General features: G+C 37.9%; 1 protein-coding gene across 1 annotated transcript in view; it reads right to left on the reverse strand.

Annotated features, from left to right (window-relative positions):
- The window catches only part of LOC126474002 (uncharacterized), a 39,940-nt gene that overhangs the window by 9,589 nt on the left and 6,710 nt on the right, over positions 1 to 23,641 (reverse strand). The window contains exon 2 of the mRNA XM_050101392.1: positions 6,088 to 6,240. Coding sequence (XP_049957349.1) covers positions 6,088 to 6,240 — 153 coding nt within the window. The remainder of the gene's footprint in view (positions 1 to 6,087; positions 6,241 to 23,641) is intronic.

The following is a 23,641-nucleotide window of genomic DNA, read 5'->3' on the forward strand; positions in this document are numbered from 1 at the left end:
GGTAAAGCTTAACTGCTAAGCTTACGACTCGAACCAAACTACTACAGCCGTATCGTCATTCATTCAACCTAAATTGTGTCTCATATTACAATGGGCCAACTTTGATTCGATTTGGAGGTGCAGCCTAAAACTTTTCTGTCCCCTTGAATTTCGAGTCTCAAATTTTGGGTGCAGCTTAGATTCGGGAATTTTTTTTTCTTTATTTCGAGTCACATTTTTCAGGTGCGGCTTAGATTCGAGTAAATACGGTATAGGTGGTCCTACAACTGAATGTCAAGTAAATTCAAAGACTTTAAGAAGACAGTGGCCTTTGGTTTTACAATAGCTTCTCCTTTACATGATTGAGGACCAAATATACATGCTCTTCAAAGGCATGTAAACTGTTCTGGCATAGACCCCAGCCCCAGAATGAAGAGGAGGAATGTGAGACCACAGAAGGTGGTAAGGCGACGTCAGCCAATAGCTCACCGACAAGGACTGCGCCATGATAGGAGCGACCTCTGCAAGAAGTGAATATAAGCATTGCTCCTGCCAGCCTCGGCTGGACATTAGTGGACAGGATTCGCAGACTATTACCACGGCCTGGCAGAGAGTGCTACCATATCAGATTGTAGTGATCCATCTCCATTGTTTGTCAGATTTATGTTGCATGTCGCCCATCGCTTGCGACACCTTTGTACATTTAAGTTAAATATTGTTAATCTGCTATATAGAAACAAAACTACTAATGTTATTTGCTTGAGTTGTTGTATAGCATTCTGGGTATGCAGCGTCCCTTAGGCACCCTATATGAGACGAGTGGGCAGGACGCAACATAAACAATGTTGTTTAATGGTTTGAATGTTGCCTAATGTTTAATGTCCATTCCAGGAAAGAATCATCTTAAGCACATGCCTTCAAGCTGTATATCTCACTACACAAATACTCTACTCCCAACCATTATGCCAAGTTTTCTACTTGCTAAACGTGTAAATGAAGTGGTCAAGTCAATAAAAAGATGCAGTTCACCTGAAACTGCTGAAGTGAAATAAAAGCATCCTTTATGAATGAATATTTGCTGTATTCCTGCATTATGTGAGCTAGAAGCCTCCAGACATTGAATAACTAACTGCATATTTTGGGCTGTGTCCATTGTTTACTGTGTTCGTAGCCAAGACGCTTCTTACAGTTTGTTCGATTGTGCAGCCTCATGGCTGCCTCCCAGAACCCAACAATTCCTTCTGATAGCCTTCCCCTAATACTCCATGATATATCCCTCACCAGAGTTTTCGTTATCTCTAGTTTCTACAATGTGGGCAGGAAATCCCAAAGGGTGCACAGATAAAAGTAAAGTATTACACATTCTCTGGCAGACTTTTAGACATCCATGTCATACACCTTTATAATGAGAGGAGTCACTGCCAAAAGATTTGACACGCATGGCTGACACTAGGTAGTGATGAATGAGAGACCAAATGGCTTTTCTCTGTTTTGGGGATTACAATGTTATTTTATAAATTTTATTGTCATCTCAGAATAACAACACCTCTCAGGTTTTTCCTCGTGTGATTTGAAATTCATGCAGTTTTAGTGTGACTTTAGGTTTATAATGTGGTTAATGGAGTTGAATAACATTTACAATCTACATAAGCAACATGGTGCACAACATCCAAAGCTTTTTAAGGCTGTTCATAGATGGTACACTTTTGTGTGGATACAAAATTGTAGTAAATGTGGAGCATCTGCAGATGGTCAACTCTGACACACGAATTGGTATTTTACCTCAATGTAAACAGATGTGCATAAATATGGGAAACGACCAAGTAGGTAATTGTTTTGTTACATTATCAGTGAATAGTCAATGGAAGCACTCACAGAAATTGAATATCTTAAAAGTACAGATATGGAGCTATTAAGCATAGAACAATCACATAAAACTGATTATAGGAAAGGCTGTTGCAAGATAAGATTCACTGAAAGAATCATCAGATAATACAGTCCACCTAAGAAGCAGCTAACTTACGAAACTTGTTCAACTGATGTATCAGTATTATTCCACAGTCTGTGACCCTTACCAGGTAGGATTGGCACAGGAAATAGAGAAGAGCAGTATGTTTTGTCACGGGCATATTTGGGAAGTGAGAAGGTGCAACTCATCCAATTTCAGTGTCCAGTGATACAAGAGAGGCATTATACACCTAATCTACATCAACATACATACTCTGCAAGTCATTGTACGTTTCTTGGCCGACTGTACCCTAAACAACTTCTAGACACTTCCTTTCCACGACTGTCCCCTACACGAAATTATGTTGGTGGCAGTAGAATTTCAAATGTGGGTTCTGTAAACTTTCTAAGTAGTGTTCCTCGAAAAGAAAGCCGCCTTCCCTCCAGAGATTCCCATGTGTGTTCCCAAGACATCTCTGTAATACTTGCAGGTTGTTCCAACCTACAGGTAATAAATCTAGCAGCCCCGCTCTGAATTGCTTCGATGTCTTCCTTTAATCTGACCTGGTGTGGACCCCAAACACTCTAGCAGTTCTCAAGAATAGGTCACACTAAATTCCTATATGTGGTCTCCATTACAGATGAACCACACTTTCCCAAAATTCTCCACATAAACTGAAGTTTATCATTTGCCTTCCTTACCACAACTGGCACATGCTTGTTCCATTTATCACTTTGGAATGTTATGTTCAGATATTCAAATAATGTAGGTGAGTCAAGCAGGACATTACTAATGCTGTATCCAAATAAAGGATTTAATCACCTTGTTTATGCCTACAGACACTAACTGCTGCTCACCCTGTCTGCAAGATCCTTTATGTGCATAGAAAACAGCAGCAACCCTATTAAACTTCCCTTTCCTCTGATGAACACTCACTGTCGAGGACAACATACTGGGTTCTACCTCTAAGCCACTCATATATCTGGGACTCTATTCTATATGCTTGCACCTTCATTAACAGTCTGCAGTGTGGCACCATGTCAAAGGCTCTTCAGAAATCTGCCTGTTGCTCTTCATCCATGGTTCACAAAGTACCATGGGAGGAAAGGGCAAGTTGAGTTTTGCATGAGTGGTGCTTTCTAAAAGCACACTGGGTCAAGGACATAAGTTTTACAATCTCAAGGAAATTTATGATATTCAAACTCAGAATGTGTTCAAGAACTCTGCTTCACAATAAATGAGAGATTCACGATAAATGCAAACTAAGTAAGGAGCCAATGGTATAGAACACTCTGTAAAACTGAAAAGAGATTCCATCTGGATCTGGCAACTTACTTGTTTCTAACTCTTTTAGTTGTTTCTCTACACCAGGAGTGTTTGTTATTGTGTCACACATACGGGACTCACTGCGACAGTCAAATGATGGTATGTTTGTACAATTCTCCTGTGTGAATGATTTCTTAAACACAAAATTTAAAACTTCGGCTTTCATTTCGCTATCTTCCACTACCACACCTGACTGGTTGAGTGATTTGAAGGAAGGTTTAGAGCTGCTTAGTGATTTTACACAGGACCAAAATTTTCTCAGGTTCTTGGCCAGATCTTTTACTAGGGCATGACAGTGGTGGCAGTTGTACACTTCACACACAGATTTTTTCTACTATTCTTTGCCTGTCTTCATTTGTGCTCTCTCTTTTGAACTGAGAATGCAACTGTCTTTGCTTCCTTGGCATTTTCCAAATGTTACTGTTGAACCATGGTGGGTCTTTACTATCCTTATTTCACTGACTAGGCACATACTTCTCCACAGCATCATTTACAATCTGTTCAAACTTTTGTCCGTAATTTCTTTGGGTCCATCATATTGGAACTAAACGCTGTCAATTCCCTGTCTAAGTGAAATGCTAGCAACTACTTATCTGCTGTTATAGCCCCATCTCTACAATGATGTTGATAAGGTGTTTCTGCTACATAGTCTGAAACATTTTCAAAGCAAGCGGACTGCCGAATTAGCTGCTCAAGAAAGTTTTTAGAAAACTGTGTTCAAAAGTACTTTGTGTGTCTGTACCTCCTGCCATAAATCTGACGGTTTGCTCTTAAAATTTTGAGAATTTGTGTTTCAACAAGGATCAACTAACGTACTTCTTCCCACCCACATACATCTCTCAAAAACATCATGAAGGTGAAATTAGACAGGCCTCCAACTAAAGTTTACCACCGATCGTCCTTATTGTGCACTATTTCATGATTGTAGCATGGAACTGGGGAAGGAACAGTGGTACTTTAAATACTGAGCTCGTTTCACGAGACATGAGCATGAGAAAATGAAGTAGGCCAGGCATCATGCCCATGGTGTTGTCACAGACAAAGCAGAAGATAACAGATTGAGGATGGTAGGAGAAGAATCGGCCCTGTTCTTTTCAGGGGAACCATTCTAGCATTTGCCTTGTGACATTTAGTGAAACTACAGAAAACCAAAATATGGATGACTAGATCCGTGTGACTATTTCCATCTGGCAGATTAGGGGCCAGATAAGGTTCAAATGGCTCTGAGCACTATGGGACTTGACTTCTGAGGTCATTGGTCGCCTAGAACTTAGAACTAATTAAACCTAACTAACCTAAGGACATCACACACATCCATGCCCGAGGCAGGATTCGAACCTGCGACCGTAGCGGTCGCCCGGTTCCAGACTGTATGCCAGATAAGGCAGTATGATTCTTGTGTAACAGCAACAGACATATTTTTTTCTGGTTAATCTTATCAGAATCTTTGTAATATATGTACATCACTTGAGAGACATTAAAACTTAAAATTAATTATATTATGATACACAAACTTTATAGGGTGCATTCACACAGCTGGAAGTCAGCATCTTCAGTTACAATAGATTTCATTGGATGGGTTGATTGTAGCACTTTACAGCTTGTGTCAGTCGGTTTGCATCTTACAATGGTTTCCTTACTGTCATGATGTTATCAGGCAGCATACTTTCAGTGTTGGCTTGTACTAATCAGTTTTCTTGAGCTGTTCTGCTTTCCAAAAGAAGGAGAATTTATCATGTTATAAAATTATGAAAAGGATAGATTGCTAATCACCATAGTGTTGAGATGCTGAGTCTCAGACAGGCACAACAAAAAGACAGCTAAACAAGTACGCTTTCGAACAAAAGGCCTTCTTTTGAAGAAGACATGAAAACAAACAAACAAACAAACAAACAAACAAACAAACAAACGCACACACACACACACAAATGCAACTCGCACCCACATGCTCACTGTCTCTGGCTGCGAGGCCAGCCTGGCTCAACATCTCCACTACCCAATGAGTCTATCCTTTTCATAATACTGTACTGTTCCTTCTTGGATTTTCCATTGTTTGATTTTATAATATTAGAAAGTGAGGTAGATTTATGCCTTGAAGTAAGATTCAATATGGAGATTAGTGTCTATTGAAACCATGGTGGGTTGCTCAAGCTTAGGTTGCCAGCTACTGCAGTATGTGTGCTGGTTAATCATTGCAGTGTGTTATGTTGAATTTGGCAGTTTAATTTTGTGTTTCCTTAACTACTTCTTACACTTTAAGCATTAGTCTCTGTCGGGAAACTTGGCACTGGTCAGGGGCTGCCTCTGATAAGCAGTCATTGACTAGCAAAAAAAAGATCATGCTGTTCAGACTGCTGATGTTGGTCATCACACAAGTTACAAACACATACTAAATGGAAATTTCAGCAATAATATAATGAAGTGCACTGGTTACAGCAATGGCCTCTCATTTTAATAAATTCAAGATGTAGGAGAACATGAAAGCAAATTTTAATCTTTGACAGTCAAAGAGTTTTCCTCCTGTAACTGCAGTCATAATGAAGAGAACAAGGGGTATGTGATGGATCAACATACAGCATAACTCCCATACATAGCATTGCAAATGACAGTATTTGGACTTTAGAACTTCTTCGTAGATTTTTACTGTTCATCCTTTTTCCTTACCACAGGAAGGAGTCACTTTATTCCAGAAGCCCAAAATTCTCTTTCTGCTTAACTCTGCATTACTTTTACATGTCATTTTAGTAATTACAGATGGGTTACCAAACTACATAACTTAATTTGGTGTTAACTAATTCAAATATTTATTACTAAATAAAAGCAGCTTTTGTTACCTGTGTACAACTCCTTGTACCTACGATTGTTGCCATCATGAGAATAGTAATTGTATAAGCCAACACCTGCTAATCCAAATCCAATCAATGCCATAAACGAAGATCCTATTACTTCTGGTATCTCATTCCATCCCCTCTTAAACAATGCGACCACTGAAAAGAAAGGCTGTTGTGAGTAAAAACTCTCATACTGTGTTATCCATAGAGCTTCATTGCACATTTTGAGTTCCAGGTGACACTTTAACCTGTCTACCTACATGGAAAATGGTCAACAAAATGAAACAACTGAAATGTTTCAACACACATTCAGGAGCTGAAAAAAACAAAAGCATGCAGTATGAAATTAGTTAGTTTTCTGAATTGGTGCTTCCTTTGTCTGGCAAAATAGAATGGACCAAGATGAAGAGTTAATTAAAAAGGTAACTCAGGACTCTGTCAACCATCAAGAAATGGGAGCGTGCAAGAGGAGAAATGAACATTTGGTTCTGAAATCAGCGATTTGGAGAAACATTGTGCCTATCACTGGTAAGAAATTAGCACTTTTATTTCTTGTCTGCACACATTCAACTTAACTCCAGAACATATACTCACTGATCCGGTGGGATGTAATTTGTTGGAAGCTTACTTGAAAAAAATAATTCTTTTGGTTCATAATGACCTGTAGAGGGTTCTCTCTGAGAATGTTACACATTGTCACTGGCGTATCTTTTCTTTTAAGCAAAATGCAGCTACTTATGTAAGTATTTACAATATCTTCTGGTTAACAAATGATGGTGGTCCACACAGATGAAAGTATGATTCAGATTGCAGTGTTGCTGGTCCAAGCAACCGATGTGAAATGCGCATAGAGGGGCTCTGCAATTGGAGAAAGCACGTATCCTGCAAATAAAGCGTCTTGCTTGCTTATGTAAAATATTTTTGCTTACTTGCTAAAGATTCAGTAAGTAACACCCTACAATCACGTTTGATGTTCACACTGGCTATGTTGTCTCAGCAGAGTGCTCTGAACATTTCAGAACAATCACTGACAGTTTGAGAGTGTGTGATGTCAGGTGCACAGCACAAGCATAAAAACTTAACTGTTGTCATCTATGCCTCCAACTATGTACAACAATCACCAAACTTCCATGTTGCTTAATTTTGTTCATTCCTACCAAACACTTAACATGTTCACTCTTCTTTGAAACAAAATTTTCAATGCTTATGCAATCAATGGTGTTAACTGTACAGGATGGTGGGCTGCTAGACGTAGTATCTGGAGAACTTTGTTGAGGTTGGGGTGAACTTTGATCTCATCCCATTTTTACATTGATCTTATTTCATTTTAACTCTTTTCTCCTTACTTGTTTAATCTTTTATGAATATTTATGATTTTTATGTGTTTTATTTTCAAACCATCTCCATATGCCATTACCATTGTCAAACCCCACCTTGCATACATACTACAGCTACCACAACCTTCCAAACGGTACACAGCCAAATGCCTAAACACATCCACCACACAGTTTTGAACCTGTCCTCCAAAAGGCCGGTACTGCAGAATTATCAGTCCTTTCCAAAGGTCTCACCTTTTGTCCACTCCCAAAATTCTATCAATTTAGGCCTATTAAAGACCTCTCAGTCTCTACATTGGTATCATTTTTAGTTATCAACCCTAAAAATGAGACTCAACCCAAAACCAACACTGAACCCTACCTTCCTCAATTTACTCCTCCATCTAACCATTGTCTCCCAGCCCCCCCCCCCCCCCCCCTCCTAATCATCACCTGACAACTTTACAGAATTTCCTAACCTAAAAAATTGTTTCAATTTCATCATAAAATCCCTCAACATGTAAACTACCCTCATGTTCACACAAAGAACCACAATCCACAACCTAATAGTGATCCCAGCCTCAAAATCTCATCTATTAACAAAGTTGCCAGGAATAACCTGGCTGAGAGCCCCTCTGCCAGCAATCGGATACATCCACCAATAAGTCCTGCCACCATGAGCCATGACAGAAGTTCAGGAGATTTCAATTCCCTCCTCTCAAATCTGTAGCTCCATCCCAGAGCTGCTCCCATGAGTATCTCCCTGCCTATAGACTGCCATCTTCTGCATGTTTCCTAAAATACATTAACCCAAGCACCTTGAATGCCTAACTGTGGCTGGATAATGTGCTCCCAGAGAGAGCATCTCTGCCCTTGTTGAACCAGACCTCCAACCTACTGCCCATTTTCTACCTACCTACATAAAAGACACTAATCATTCGCTCTACCGAAACTCCACAGTCCTTCTACCACCCAGCATCCTGCTCATCACTGTCAATGCTACCGCCCTCTACAACATCCTCAATGTCCACAACCTGCTGCCATTGAAAATTACCTTTCCCAATGCCAGACTGTCTCTAAACCTCCTTCCTTGTCATCATGACCAGTAATACCCTTATCCAAAATTACTACTCCTTTGAAGGGGCGTCACCTACTAACAAATCTGCAGTACTGCCATGACATCATCATATGCTAACCTATTGATGGGCTACCTAGAGAAATACTTCCCAGCTGCTCATAATTGCAAGTGTCTGACTTGGTTCAGATGCACTGATGAAGTCTTTATGATCTGGTCCAAGAGTGAGGACACCCTATATATAGATTCCTATCATCACGATCTAGACCAAGAGTGAGAATGTCCTGTTCACATTCCTCCAGAAACTAAACACAACCTCCATTTACTTCACCTGGTTTTCCTCAGCCCAACAAGCCGAATTCCTTGGTATCAACTGCCACTTCACAAAAGGCCTCATCACAGTACCTCCATCCACAGCAAACCCACCAACCACCAACAATACTCTTCTTTTGACAGCTGTCACTTGTTCCACACCAAGAAGCCACTTCTAAACAGCCAAGTCATCCACGACTGTCACATCTGCAGTGACGAGCAATCTGTCTCCACAAATACACTGAGTAATGTGCTGACGATTTTTCAAGCAAATTATCCGCCACATTTTGTTCAGTAACAGGTACCCCACACGTTCTCTCCCCTGTCTACATCTTCACAGATACTCAGCAAACCACTGTACGGTGCATGGCGGAGGGTACCCTGTACCACTACTCCTCATTTCCTTTCCTATTCCACTTGCAAATAGAGTGAGGCAAAAATGACTGTCTGTATGCCTCCGTATGAGCCTTTATTTCTGTATGTTACCTTCACGGCCCTGATGTGCAATGTATGTTGGCGGCAATAGAATTGTTCCGTCAGTCAGCTACAAATGTAAATTCTCTAACTTTCTCAATAGTGTTTCTTGAAAAGAACATTGCTTTCCCTCCAGGGATTCACATTAGAGTTCCCTAACTTTCTCTGCAACACTTATGCATTGTTCAAACCCACTGGTAACAAATCTAGCAGCCCACCTCTGAATTGCTCCAATATCTTCCTTCACTCCGACTTTGTATGGAGCAGTATTCAAGAATAGGCCGCACCAGCGGTTTCCCTTATAGGTGAACTATTCTTTCCTAAAATTCTCCCAATAAACCAAAGTCAACCATTCACCTTCCTTACCACAGTTCTCACATGCTCATTCCACCTCTTATCATTTTAATATGTTATGCCCAGATATTTAAAAGACTTGACTGTGTCAAGCAGGACACTGGTAATACTGTATCTGAATATTACAGGTCTGATCTTCCTATGCATCCATATTAACATACATTTTTCCACATTTAGATCTAGCTGCCATTCATCAAACCAACTGGAGATTTTGTGCAAGTCGTCTTTTATCTTCCTCCAGTCACTCAACTTCCAACACCTTACTGTACACCACGGCATCATCAGCCAACAAATGCAGACTGCTGCCCATCCTGTCAGCCAAATCATTTACGTATATAGAGAACAGCAGCAGTCCTATCACTTCCCTGGGGCACTCCTGATGACACTCTTGTATCTGATTAACACTCGCCATCAAGGACAACATACTAGTTTCTATTATTGAAGAAGTTTTTTAGCCACTTGCATATCTGCGAGCTTATTTCATATGCTTGTACCTTCAGTAACAGCCCGCAATGGCTACCACCCATCACATAGCTACTGAGTTGCCACAAAGGAACACCTGCACTAGGACTGGAAGAACTGAATCATATTCTCTACCATGATTTGAACTTCCTCTTGTCATCTCCTAGAATGACAAAAATCTTCCCCCATCCCTCACACACTGTTAATCTACTGCCCATCCCAACCTACACAATATTCTTGTCCATCCCTAATGTCCCATACGTCCTCCCTATACCACCTACTCCAGTCCTGTTACGAGTGTTTCCGTCCTCCTCAGAGGCAATGGTACCTGCAGAAGCAGCCACATAATATGGCAACTAGATGCAATCACTTTACAGCATTCTACACAGACAAGATGACTACCAAGCATCTGTCGGCATGGAAGGCCACTACCGAACTGTGGTAAAGAGACAGCTAGACCAACGCAGTTGCTGAGCATGCTACACAACTCTGTGTGCTTGACTTCAATGGCTGTTCACAGCCCTTGCCACTTGGGACCTTCCCATGTAATGAACCTGCTCAACACACCTCTTTTACATGCAGTATCAAAGTAACTGATACACTGTAATTTAAATCATGAATATTTAAATTCAGTATTATAATTGTATTTAATGATTTCCATTGTGCAAAAATTTAAAATTGATAGAAAAATGCTTTTATTTATGAAACATTAACTGACTATATCTCTTTGGATAAGAAACCTCAATTATATCCACTTTACATACATCTTTGTATTTGTCAGCAAGTAATTAGATTTTGTCTCTCATGCAGCTATGGAATAACATGTAATACTGTGTCTGCCTGTCATGGTTGCTCTACGGAGTTAGAACATTTAGTCTGTAAACTGAGATGTAAAACTACGGTGTGTGTTACCTTGTGTTAAAACTAATTTAACATTCATTAAACAGCTGATGAGAAGCAAATAATCTGTATCATAATATTATATTTTAACGTACATTTTTCTAAGTAAGAACACAACTATATGTTGCAGGAAGGAGAATCTACCATCCAGAACAGGCTGTTCCAGCTCGTGGGCTCCGTTGTGAGCCGTGGAGCACTCCCTGCTCCAGGGAGCCGCGTCGCTCGCTGTGACCAGTCAAGTGGGCCGGCATGTCGGCACGTGGCACGGCTGGCTGAGGCAGGCGGCAAGGCAAGGGTTTTTATCTGCCAGCTGCGTCTTACAAGATCGACAATCTCACACTCTTAGCTGCTAAGACGTGGTGACGTGCTACACCAGGAAATACGATCTTCAGGAAATAAATAAGAAACAAATGTTTTACAAGAAATTGCATACTAAATTTATTGGGCCTCTGTAGTTTGAAATTTTCTTTTCATTGCAAGATCGGAAATATCAGGCGTCAAAGTGTTCGCAGCGTTAATGCGGAGGATGGCCTTCATTGTTGCATCCTGAAGAAGCGATCGTTCCTTACTTTATAACTGTTTTCATTGCTCAGAAAAGCTGCTCACATCAAAACGTAGATCCAAACATGCACATGATCTGAGCGGCATTGTTGTGAAGTTTGGGAAATGTTTTTTCTGTAATGAACACTACCATCGTGACAAATACAACATGTTGTAGTACCTGTCGTTCAACAAAGTTGAATTTTGCAAATCAATAATCTCCAATTGAAGTGACGATGACAAGTCATCGGTGGAAACTGAAAAAGGAGTGCTGAACACCGTAAGTTCCATTTCCAAACTAGTGAGGTCGCGGAATCGTGTTTCAAACGACGTGATGAGCTGCTTTAAGTTTGCTTGGTAATTGCCAAAAGTAGTACCTTCAGGTAGTTTTAAAGAAGCAAGATGATTGAAGAACGTTAGATGTCCATTACTCATCTGTCTCTCAAATAAACGTAACTTTTCCATGAACGTTTTGATCTGGTCGCGTGCATGTCAACGATTAGCTGCCCTTTGCCCTGCAATGACAGATTTAAATTATTCAGATGCATAGTTATGTCAGCTAGGAACGCCAGGTCTGATATCCATTTTATATCTTTCAGACAACGCATTTCTCCCCCTTTCATTTCGAAATGGGTATTTCCTCACTAACGGCAAAGAAAACATCAAGAACTTTTCCCCGACTCAGCCAACGAACTGTACTGTGGTAAGATATATCCCCATACTCCGCTTCCACATCTTTCAGGAATCCTTTGAAGACGCACAAAATTCACACACTTCACGACATCTTTCATTACGCCACCTAGCTCTACTGTTTCAGCACACTGTGCCTCTTGGTGCATTACAGAACACGAACTATGTTGCACGTTTTGATACCCTCCGTATTACGAATCCGTTTTTAAACATACGTCTACTGGTATGTCGTTCTTAAGCCTGGCTGCCAGTTCTCTGGGTGCAACGCCTTCTACATGACTGTATTTAATTCTGTATATTGTACCTCTTCGCAGAATTAAATACTTTATGACATACAAAACACTGCGGTCGACCATCCCTCTCAATGAATAGAAAGGTATACTCCATTAGAGGTACAGAGCTCCCGCGGCTAGTCATAGCTGTCATTAAGCACGGATTATTACGGCTGCATGCGGCCAGGGGGCAGTGAGTTCGCTTTCCCCCTCCACGCGGGCTCCGAGCTGCCGCAGTGAGCGCTCCGGAGCGCTCCGGCTCCCTGGAGCTCGGTTGGAACAGCCTGATCTAGATAAACAGCCAAACAACAATTTAAACATCAACTAGCACAAAGTTACATAGAAAGAATATACTTTGAGTCTTCTACATGCACTTCCTCACACCAATATGTATTTATAATGCAATCAGTAGTTTACCAAGTTTGTCGATTTCCTTAATACTACAATTATTGGATTCTTGTGGTATACGGGCAGTTTAGAATTTGGGCTGTCTACACCTGGGATACATATATACATAGATGTGTACTGAAATACTATGTATGTTGCAGAAAATCCAGGCAAATAGATACACTATTAACTGAAGTAAAGAGTAAGTTCTTTTTCCAAAGGACGATAACACTGAACAACATATTTGAAGTGCAAGTGTGTAAAATGCATGATTTTGAGTTAGTTACGTTTATTTCAGTATAAAATGATACAAAATCATCATCTTCATAAACATTCAGCTCTAGTTTTTTTTTAAGTGATCTACATTTTTGTATAAATAACTCACTAACTAAATATGCATTCAAGTTCCAAGATTCAGCATAACAAATTTTAAGTGAATAATAACTTGAGTTATGTTATGTGTTGTGCATCGATAAATTTCAGTGCCATTCTGAAAGTACAAAAGTAAAATATTAAGAAAAAATGAAGATAATATTACATGAATGAATATAATTTGTAAGTCTACTTTGTACCAGAACTATGTAAAGTACAATAGAAAATATATAAATTAACTGGTCACAAATGTATATAAAGGGTTACAAATGTTCAATGTCCATGTGAACAGTATACACAATTACATATTTTGTTCAGAGATAAACTCAGAAGATGACTGTTTTTGCTTGGCTTGACCTTTATACACATATTCGGGAACATCCCTATGACAGTCCAGCAGTAATCTGCTAAAATAGTAGGGCTCCACTTTCCGGCATACCTCTTCTCAAATAAGGGCAATATCTTGATGAAATCACTCCCTATGTTCATCACTTACTGCACCACAATCTTTGGGGAAGAAGTCAAGATCACTATGCAAGAAATGCATTTTCAATGACATGTTGCAACCAAGTTTTTCATAAGATGACAACATGTTACCTACAATCTCCTCCTAATTTATTGCTCATTTGTTCCCTAAGAACTCTAAACAGACTGTCTTAAGCCATTCCCATGCATGCTTCTCATCACCTTGTATTGATTCCATCAAAAGTGTGGTTTCCAAAATGCGCTCTAATCTGTGGGCCTACAAAGATGCCCTCCTTTACTTTGGCGTCGCTTAAGTAAGGGAATTTTTGCCTTAAGTACTTAAACGCGTCACCATCTTTGTTCATTCACTTAACAAAGCTTTTCATGAGACCCAACTTGATGTGAAAGGGTGGGAGCAGAATCTTTAGCATCTACTACAGGTTCACTCTTAATGTTCTTTATACCTGGTTGAAGAGATTTTCTGGTGTTTACTGTAATGAGATTTACAAGCTTGGATACCATTCACAGAGACAGCAGCAATATTTAGTATACCCTAACTGCATACCTAATAGCAGTGCAAGTAACGACTGTAAGCTTTTTTAATCAATGGAGTTATTTTTTGTTTTTGTGACACAAATGTCACTTCTCCACACACATAGCAAAATGAGTCAGCACTGTTAACACAAACTCATGGCATTTTTGTTCACTTCAACAGCAGTCAACTTGAACAATTGGTAGTTAATCCGAAAACAAATGTGCAAAAATTATTACATGCATTAATAAAGTCACTGAAGTTGAAGAGGAGGGAGACAAAAAGATCACTAAAATTGGCATAAAAATGTTTATATCCAAAATACTGCACACAAGTAAGACCAGGGACAATAATATAATCCATTGTTACTAGTTATTATGATTTTGACAAAGCATTATAATATTTGATTTTAAACTTAACACAAAAATCTGTATATAATTATGTCACTGTAATAAGACAGTGTAAAATGAAAACTAGAGCTAATTTTGAATTGTATTTATGATATTCGCGATCAGCACATTAGAACTGATACGAATTGGCCATTTTCATTCAATTTACATTTTCACTGTTTTGCAGTGTAATTATGACAGGAAGTGATCTAACCAACAACAGCAGCTGAAGTTAAGTGGTGATGTGAGTGTGATTAAGGTCATCAAAATGACTAAGGAACACAGATATTCAGAATTAAAAAGATTTATACTAATGTTGGATCAAAGAGAAAACACCCCAAGTGCTAGCAGTTCACAAGGAAGCATATCAATAACAAAAGAACCAACACCTGAAGTATCAGAAACAGCTAAACCATCATCATCATCATCATCATCATCAACAACAACAGAAATGACAGCATCAATGACACCGGGAGCAGCAGCAGCAGCAGCAGCAGCAAGCAACTCACCATATCCCAGTGAACGACCAAGGTGCAGAAAACCTGTCCTTCAGGAGGATTTTTGGTACCTCGCCAGGGCAAGGAACGGAGCATGACACCACAAAATGTAAATACAAATGTAACCAGTTCTCATCCTCATCACCTGCAGGTTCTAAGCTTAAACATTCAGTGTCTTAGAAATAAATCATTAGAACTTGAGGTAGCTATGAACAGTGCAAATATTGACTGCATGTGCATTGTGGAGCATTGGTGCAGAAGTTTTGAACTAAGTAGCATTAATGTTCATCCGTTTAAGTTGGCAAGCGAATATTGCAGAAAAAATACCAAAAGTGGAGGTGTATGTATATTTACCAAACCAAGTATCAGCTATAAAAGAAGGTGTGAAGCTGAATCATTGAGTGTGGAAAATCATTTTGAAGCAGCAGTTGTGCAGTTGAATGAAATACAGGGAAAAGTCATAGTCATAGCAATATATGGACCACCTACTAATGATGCACACATATTCTTTAACCAATTAGAAATATTTCTTAACACTCTGTTCGCCGATAGAGCCATTGTAGTTGTGTGTGGTGACTTCAGTATTAATCTTATGAGTGGAAGTAGGCTAAAAGACCAGTTCCTAAATCTGTTACGTAGTTTCAACCTGCTTCCACACATACACACCCACAAGAATAACAAATAATACAGTCAGTCTTATTGATAATATATTTTCAAATGTAGGATGCACAGAAGTTGAAGTAACAAATACTGATTTGGGATTATCAGACCACAATGCTCTTTTCCTCAAAATTCCTTCAAGGCCACTGAAAGAGAAAAAAACACACTTCATGCATAAAAAGAAATTTTTCTACAGAGAACTGTGTAGAATTCATAAATATGCTAACTAATGAGGCTTGGGTAGAAGTACTATCCCTAACAAATACAAATGATGCATATAACACATTTTCTTCCATTTTCATGGGATTTATGAAATATGTTTTCCAAAAAAGCTGTCAAAAATCAGGTCACATGGCAATACAAAGCTAAGTTCTTGGATCACAGCTGGCATCAAAACTTCCTGTGGAACTCTAGAGAGACTAATTTCTAAAATGAAAGCATCCACAGACCCACAATTCATAGAATATGTCAGGAATTACAAGAGGGTATACAGAAAAGTAATTGCTAAAGCAAAATTCATGAGTAATGATAGTTTTATAAGACAGTCTGAAAACAAATCAAAAGCCATATGGGGTATTGTGAAGACTGAAACGGGGAAGAGTTGTGAAAACCAGGACATTAGCCTCAAAAATTTAAAAAATGTCAATATTAATAAACAAGATTTGCCAAATTATATTAACAATTATCTCATAAATGCAACAACTTCCTTAAGCTTAAAATTTACCAACGAAGAAAAACCTAAATATCCAAAAACAGCTTGTAGGATGAGGGTAGAGCCAACAAATGAGGGTGAAGTGTTGAAAGTGATACAAAGCTCGAAACCCAAAATGTCGGCTGGCATAGATGAGGTGCCTGTGTCAATCATAACAAGGACAGCGCACCACAAATCGCAAAGCCCTTTGCACACATAGCCAATTTATCATTCAGTGAAGGAGCTTTTCCAGAAAGGCTGAAAATTTCAAAAGTGAAGCCATTATTTAAAAACGGCGACAAGTATAAGGTAGAAAACTATCGCCCAATATCTCTCCTCCCAGCATTTTCAAAAAATATTAGAAAAACTGATGAAGCACCGAATCAACAAATATCTAAATGACCATAATTTACTTAACAGAAATCAGTATGGCTTCCAAGCACGTAAAAATACCGAAACAGCAGTAATGTGCTACACTGAACAAATAATCAAAAATCTAGAAAAAGATTATACTGTAGTAGGAGTAAATCTAGACCTCTCCAAAGCTTTTGACACTGTGAACCAGGACATTCTTTTAGAAAAATTGGAAGCGTTGGGTATACATGGGATAGTAATAAAATGGTTTGAATCATACCTAAAAAACAGAACACAGGTTGTAGGACTGACATCAACCTACTCCAACCACAAAATAAATTCAGTATCAGAGGCAAAAAATGTAGAAATAGGAGTACCACAAGGCAACATCCTAGGGCCCATATTGTTTCATGTCTATATAAATGATTTTCACACCTCAGATGATGCAGCCAAAGCAATAATATTTGCAGGTGATACTAGTGTGATAAGTGCACCAAAGCAATTGCTACCAACAACTGCTGATAAAGTACTAAATTACATCCACTCTTGGCTCAATGCAAACAGGTTGACATTGAATGTAAATAAAACAAATTATATGCAGTTTGGGAAAAGATGTCAAAATGTAAATCTCGTTCTGGTGTGGGGTGACAAAGCCTTAGACAGAGTGACATCCACAAAATTGCTGGGGATTCGTGTGGATGAACACTTAAATTTTAATGACCATGTAATAAAACTTGCACAGAAACTTAATTCAGCCTGTTTTGCCCTCAGAATTATTGCAAATGTTTGTACCTCAGAGGGTGCCAGAATGGCATATTTCGGCTATTTTCAATCTCTTGCCACATGCGGAATAATATTTGGGGTTCCACAACAGGGCGCCTAAAACAAATTTTTCTGTTGCAGAAGAGGGCCATCCGAATAATAACTCAGTCATCCACAGACACACTGCAAACCCATATTCAAAAAGCTTAGAATACTTACTATACCATCATTATACATATACAAATGTGTATTGTATGTCAGGACCCACACTGCAGATTTTCAGACAAATGCCGACTTTAGATTAAATCAGATTAGATTAATACTTGTTCCATAGATCATGAATACGACACTTCGTAATGATGTGGAATGTGTCAGGTTAATAAAAGATGTCTGTACAAGATATTACATTACACAAAATATTGCATGACACTAATGTTTAAGTTGGTTTTTTTTCCCCTCCCTCAATTTATATCTAAAAATTCAGCCAATGAGTAGAAGGAGTTGTCATCTAGAAATTCTTTTAATTTATTTTTAAATGTTGGTTGGCTATCTGTCAGGCTTTTGATGCTGTTTGGTAGGTGACCAAAGACTTTTGTGGCAGCATAATTTACCCCTTTCTGTGCCAAAGTCAGATTTAACCCTGCATAGTGAAGATCATCCTTTCTCCTGATGTTATAGCTATGCACACTGCTATTACTTTTGAACTGGGTTGGATTATTAACAACAAATTTCATAAGTGAATATATATACTGTGAGGTTACTGTGAGGATCCCTAGATCCTTAAATAGATGTCTGCAGGATGACCGTGGGTGGGCACCAGCAATTATTCTGATTACACGTTTTTCAGCAATGAATACTTTTCTACTCAACGTTGAATTACCCCAGAATATGATGCCATACGAAAGCAGTGAATGAAAATAGGCATGGTAAGCTAATTTACTGAGATTCGTATCACTAAAATTTGCAATAACCCTAATTGCATACGTAGCTGAACTCGGACATTTCAGCAGACCATCAATGTGTTGCTTCCAGTTTAACCTCTCATCAATGGACACACCTAAAAATTTTGAAAATTCTACCTTAGCTACAGACTTCTGTTCAAAGTCTATATTTATTACTGGAGTTGTGCCATTTACTGTACGGAACTGTATATACTGTGTTTTATCAAAATTTAAAGAGAGTCCGTTTGCTGAGAACCACTTAATAATTTTGTGAAAAACATCATTTACAATTACATCACTTAGTTCTTGGTTTTTGGATGTTATTGCTAGACTTGTATCATCAGCAAAAAGAACTAACTTTGCATCTTCATCAATGTGGAATGGTAAGTCATTAATGTATATCAAGAACGGTAAAGGACCTATGACCGAACCCTGCGGGACCCCGTACCTGATAGCCCCCCCAGTTTGAGGAATCAGCTGTTGTTTTAACATTACATGAACCACTTATTTCAACTTTCTGCATTCTTCCAGTTAAGTATGAATTAAACCATTTGTGCACTGCCCCCCTCCATACCCGTAATAGCGCAGCACTCCATACTCAGAGAACAAAAAGAACGAATACACAAAGGCATGTGAGCCATATCGGTTCAAAACTGTACAACGCACTGCCAGTCAACATCAGGCAGTTAGAAGATGATAAATTTAAAATAGCATATAAAAAATTTCTAGTAGAACAATGTTTTTGTTCTGTAAATGACTATGTAGGTCAATAAATTTTTTCTGATGATATTTATAAAGGCAAAATGGAAAATACTCTATCTGTAGCTAATCATTCATTACATTTACATACTTAAAGGACAGCTGTTGTGTGATGTAAATATATACTTAAGCAGTGTTGTGTATATAAGGGCTTGCCGTTTAGGGAGGACAAAACTAAAGCCTTATGAAAAACAGACCTTGCATTTAAAATAACATGCAGGGATGTATATAGGCTATATTAATTGCATTGTATTATTATTAACTTCATTGTATTATTTTGTTTTGTATTTTTTTACGTATATATTGTGTGTGTCCCATTTCTTTGAAATGGCTTACGTGTACCCTTGACAACATCCATACAATATTTATTGTCAACGGATGGATAAATAAAATTGAAGATTTGGAACAATTGATTAAGGTCAAAAGTGAAGGAAATTTAGAAGCTGTAACACATCTTGACACAAAAGTTTCACATGTGAATCAATTCAAGAAAAGCAGAACACAGTAAGACTACAGAAATAATGGAAATATTTGGAACAGATGATAAAATTAACAACGAGAGTGTGCACGTTGAAAAATAACGATGTAACTTGATTACAACCTGATTTAGTGGGTTAAGTAAAACACACTGATGATGAAATGAAACGTGTGCCAACATTAAAGATGAAACTCTCACTGAACTTTACAATGGTGCAGTTTCAAACTTAGCTGCTAAAGATTATTTGGACTCTTATCATTTGCAAACAACCTGTGTGGACAGAAGTGTCTTAAGTATCCAAAAATTTATCTTTTTCCAAAAAGCTATCAAAATTTTTCAACTTCTTGCAGCTTAATTGGTGCACAATTTATCTTTGCTGTCAGTTTGCAAACAGTAGTCCAAAAATTGGTAGTAGTAAGGCAGACAATGTAATAGTAAAAAAGCCAGCCCTAATTTATAACTCCAACTCGCAAATTTCATTGTCCAATTAAATATTATGCAGTAATAATTCTGAGCAACAATGTAGTATAACTAATGATGTAACTAATTTAATGCTTGACTGATTCTGACCAAAATGGTCATAAATTTGAACAGAAAATTGTAATGGGAAAAGAATAACTGCAATAGTTGATAGTAGACCTGTACCAATATATACTCAAAAGTTATGTGGCGTCTGTGTAAGAACAAATATAAAGAGGTTACTAGTAGTGCAAAAAATTAAAGTACTACAGTTTGTGTTAATTAAAAAGCCCAAGAAGCCCTCCGGTAGTCATACTTCAAAGAAGCAACATCGAAGTAAATATATAAAAAATGAAAAACATAATAATAATAATAATAAAATTTGTCTATCACGGATAATGCAAAAGACTTATGTTTTTGGTTATGAACATTTTCTTGTCATGTCACGCTATATTTTATGAATGAAGTAATGGTTCAAAAGAACATTTAATACTGGAACCCATATGATGGTAGGATTGGTATTTTATGGTGATTATCTGATGCTTTTGCCCTTGTTATGCTTATTGTTTATGAGTTTAACTATGTTGTAGGACAATTAATATTACAAAATGAGTTAGTTACATGTTCTATGGATAATTTTGCACAATACAGCGTAATGAAGTGGAATAACCCATTTTACATTCACATCGCAAATTAATTTGTACATATGGTTACATCCTGAAAATTTCTAGACTTTTTTTCCAAAAAGAAAGAATATACAGATGTTGAGGGTTAGTTTAGTTTGTTTTCAAATTTCACTTTGCTGTATCTCACATTTTATATCACTAGGTAAGTTATCGAATGTTTTTGTTGCAGCATTGTGCATTCCTTTTTGTGCTAAAGACAACCTTAATCTGGAGTAAAGAATCTAATTTTTTTGTTCTGGAAACATACCATGATTTTTATTATTTGTATGAAGTAATTAGTCACATTGTGCTCTGTCTTTTTATTCAGTTTGTATTGTAGAAAGCTTTGAAGGATAAACATCTGCCATTACTTAAAAGCAGTACTGTGCTGATCATACACTAGAATATGCTATTTACTGTTTTGATGGGAAATATTACTGGAGAATTTTCCATTAGACGTTCTCTAAACTGTCATGTTTTTTGTGAAAGAAAAATACCAATAGACGAAATCTAGGCATATTTGGAACATTATTACAGTATCTATATTGAAAATATTTTTGGGAAGTAATACCATTTAATGTCAGTTCAGTTTCTTTGCTTTTTGATTTCACAGAGATGTTTGTCATACTTTCAGATACATTTGGGATTGTTGTAACAGATTTAGGTAAAGTTTTATTTTGCAAACGTCAGACATTGTACTTATTCTCTTACTATTTGCCGTCAATGCTTGAACAGAATGGTTACAAAAAAGTAAATCAACGAAGTTTATGTAACATTAAGTACGTGGTATGTTAACCTGAGCTCACATTAAGTAACTTTTTATCCCATGCCAGTCATGTTTTTGAGGAGAAAGTTGTTTTGAGAGAAAGGACTGTTTTTCAGACCGCATAGATACAATGTGATAAATGTAATAAGATGGAAGTCAGGAAAGCTATGAATAGGTACCAAATGATTATATTTTGAATAATACATTTGCTATGGTCAGAATATTTTTATTTTGCATTATGGAGGAGACTATTGTTGTAAGATATTTTAAGAAATTAAATGATTATGCTGAAGTAGAGATAATGTAATGGAAGTGATAAGGAATGTATGACGCGGGAAGATGAAATTAAAGTTAATAGTGTAGTACTGTCAGTTGTAAAAATTAAGTATGCCTCTACACCAGGGAATAACCTGAAGGTTTAGAATGTACTTACTGTGCATCTGATAACTAAGAGAAAAACACTAATGATATTAAATGATTTTGGAGATAAAAGCATGTGATCGGATCACTTTCAAATCTCCCAATTCACAGTACGAATACAGCAGAGACCATGAGCTCTAACCTGTGTGCTGCAGGAGCACATGGCATGGGCAATGTTTCCAGTACTTGTCCTAGGGTTTTCATCTATGTGACGAAGCATGTCCCGTTCAAAGACAAGAATGCAGCATGTCAGTGGAGCATCACAGCCAGCTTTACTAGTTTTGAACGTATCAATTTCTCATAACCGTTGTTGTAGTCTGATGGAGATGTCATGTGATCTGGAATTAAATTTTCACTCTGCAGTAGAGTGTGTACTGATATGGAACTTCCTGACAGATTAAAATTGTGCTGAGTCGGTAGTGCGCTTGCCTGCGAAAGGCAAGGTCCCAAGTTCGAGTCTCAGTCCAATACACAGTTTTAATCTGCAAGGATTATCTTATATGCACAACGGGGACTGATGATGGTGCCCTCTTCTCAGCTTATGTGTGTACTGTGGAGTGACAGCATTTTCAGACACATTTTATATCCAAACGGTATATTTCTGGACATTGATTCCCTATCAAAACTTCATCTACTAAGTCCCCTTTAGAACCCGTAGAAGCCTGGACTAGGAATTCAGAATTACTCTATATATGTAATTACTACTACCATTTTCATTATTTTGTTTGCCATATGTTATCTTTGCATTATGGTACAAATAATTCCTCCAGAGGAATGTACACTTATTTGCATATTATGAGCTTAGCACACATAGGGCCTCCAGTTGTTGCAGCACTGTTTTCTCATCTCTTCCTGGGCTACATCTTCCTTCTCTAGCTTTTAAATCTATCAATGCACACATAGATACATACGTACCTAAATACTTGTTCCATGCGTCACGAATATGACATTTCGTAATAAAGTGGAACACGCCACTTAAACATAAGTTTCCTTTACAGAATTTTTTTTTCCCCAGTTACCATTTCGTATCTAAAAATTATTCTATCTCTAGCTACACTACCTCTCTTCCATTTGAATGAACAATGATTTTGATACAAGTATCTACAGTTTTTGTCTTGCAAAGTATTTTATTATCAGTAATTCAAGTGTTTGCAACATGTTGCATATTGCTTCAACGTTCATTACAGTTTTTGACAAATTTTTCAGTGATAAGGTTTCTTATGCTTTATTTGGGAAATAACCACAATCATTAATTCTGCCAATCTGTTTTGTGATTCAATATTTGTGGGTGGTTGTCATTGGATGCGACTCAGCTGAGTTCTTGAGCCCTCCACTTTCATATTCTTACCCTACTGCCTTATCACTGTTGCTATCTTTTCTTTCTTCTTGCACTGATGAATGATAATTTCAACTAAACTTCTGTCTTTCTTTCCATTCACATATTTTGAGGGATCATATTTTCCTTGTTGCACTGTCTAAACTATACTTATCTCCAATTTCCTTTGCCAGTGGGTGTTATGTTTCTTCTATCTAATTCATTGTAAAGTTATGTGATTACTTAGAGA

This window comes from Schistocerca serialis, chromosome 4 (genome assembly GCF_023864345.2).
Source record: "Schistocerca serialis cubense isolate TAMUIC-IGC-003099 chromosome 4, iqSchSeri2.2, whole genome shotgun sequence".
Classification (NCBI taxonomy): Eukaryota; Metazoa; Arthropoda; class Insecta; order Orthoptera; family Acrididae; genus Schistocerca; species Schistocerca serialis.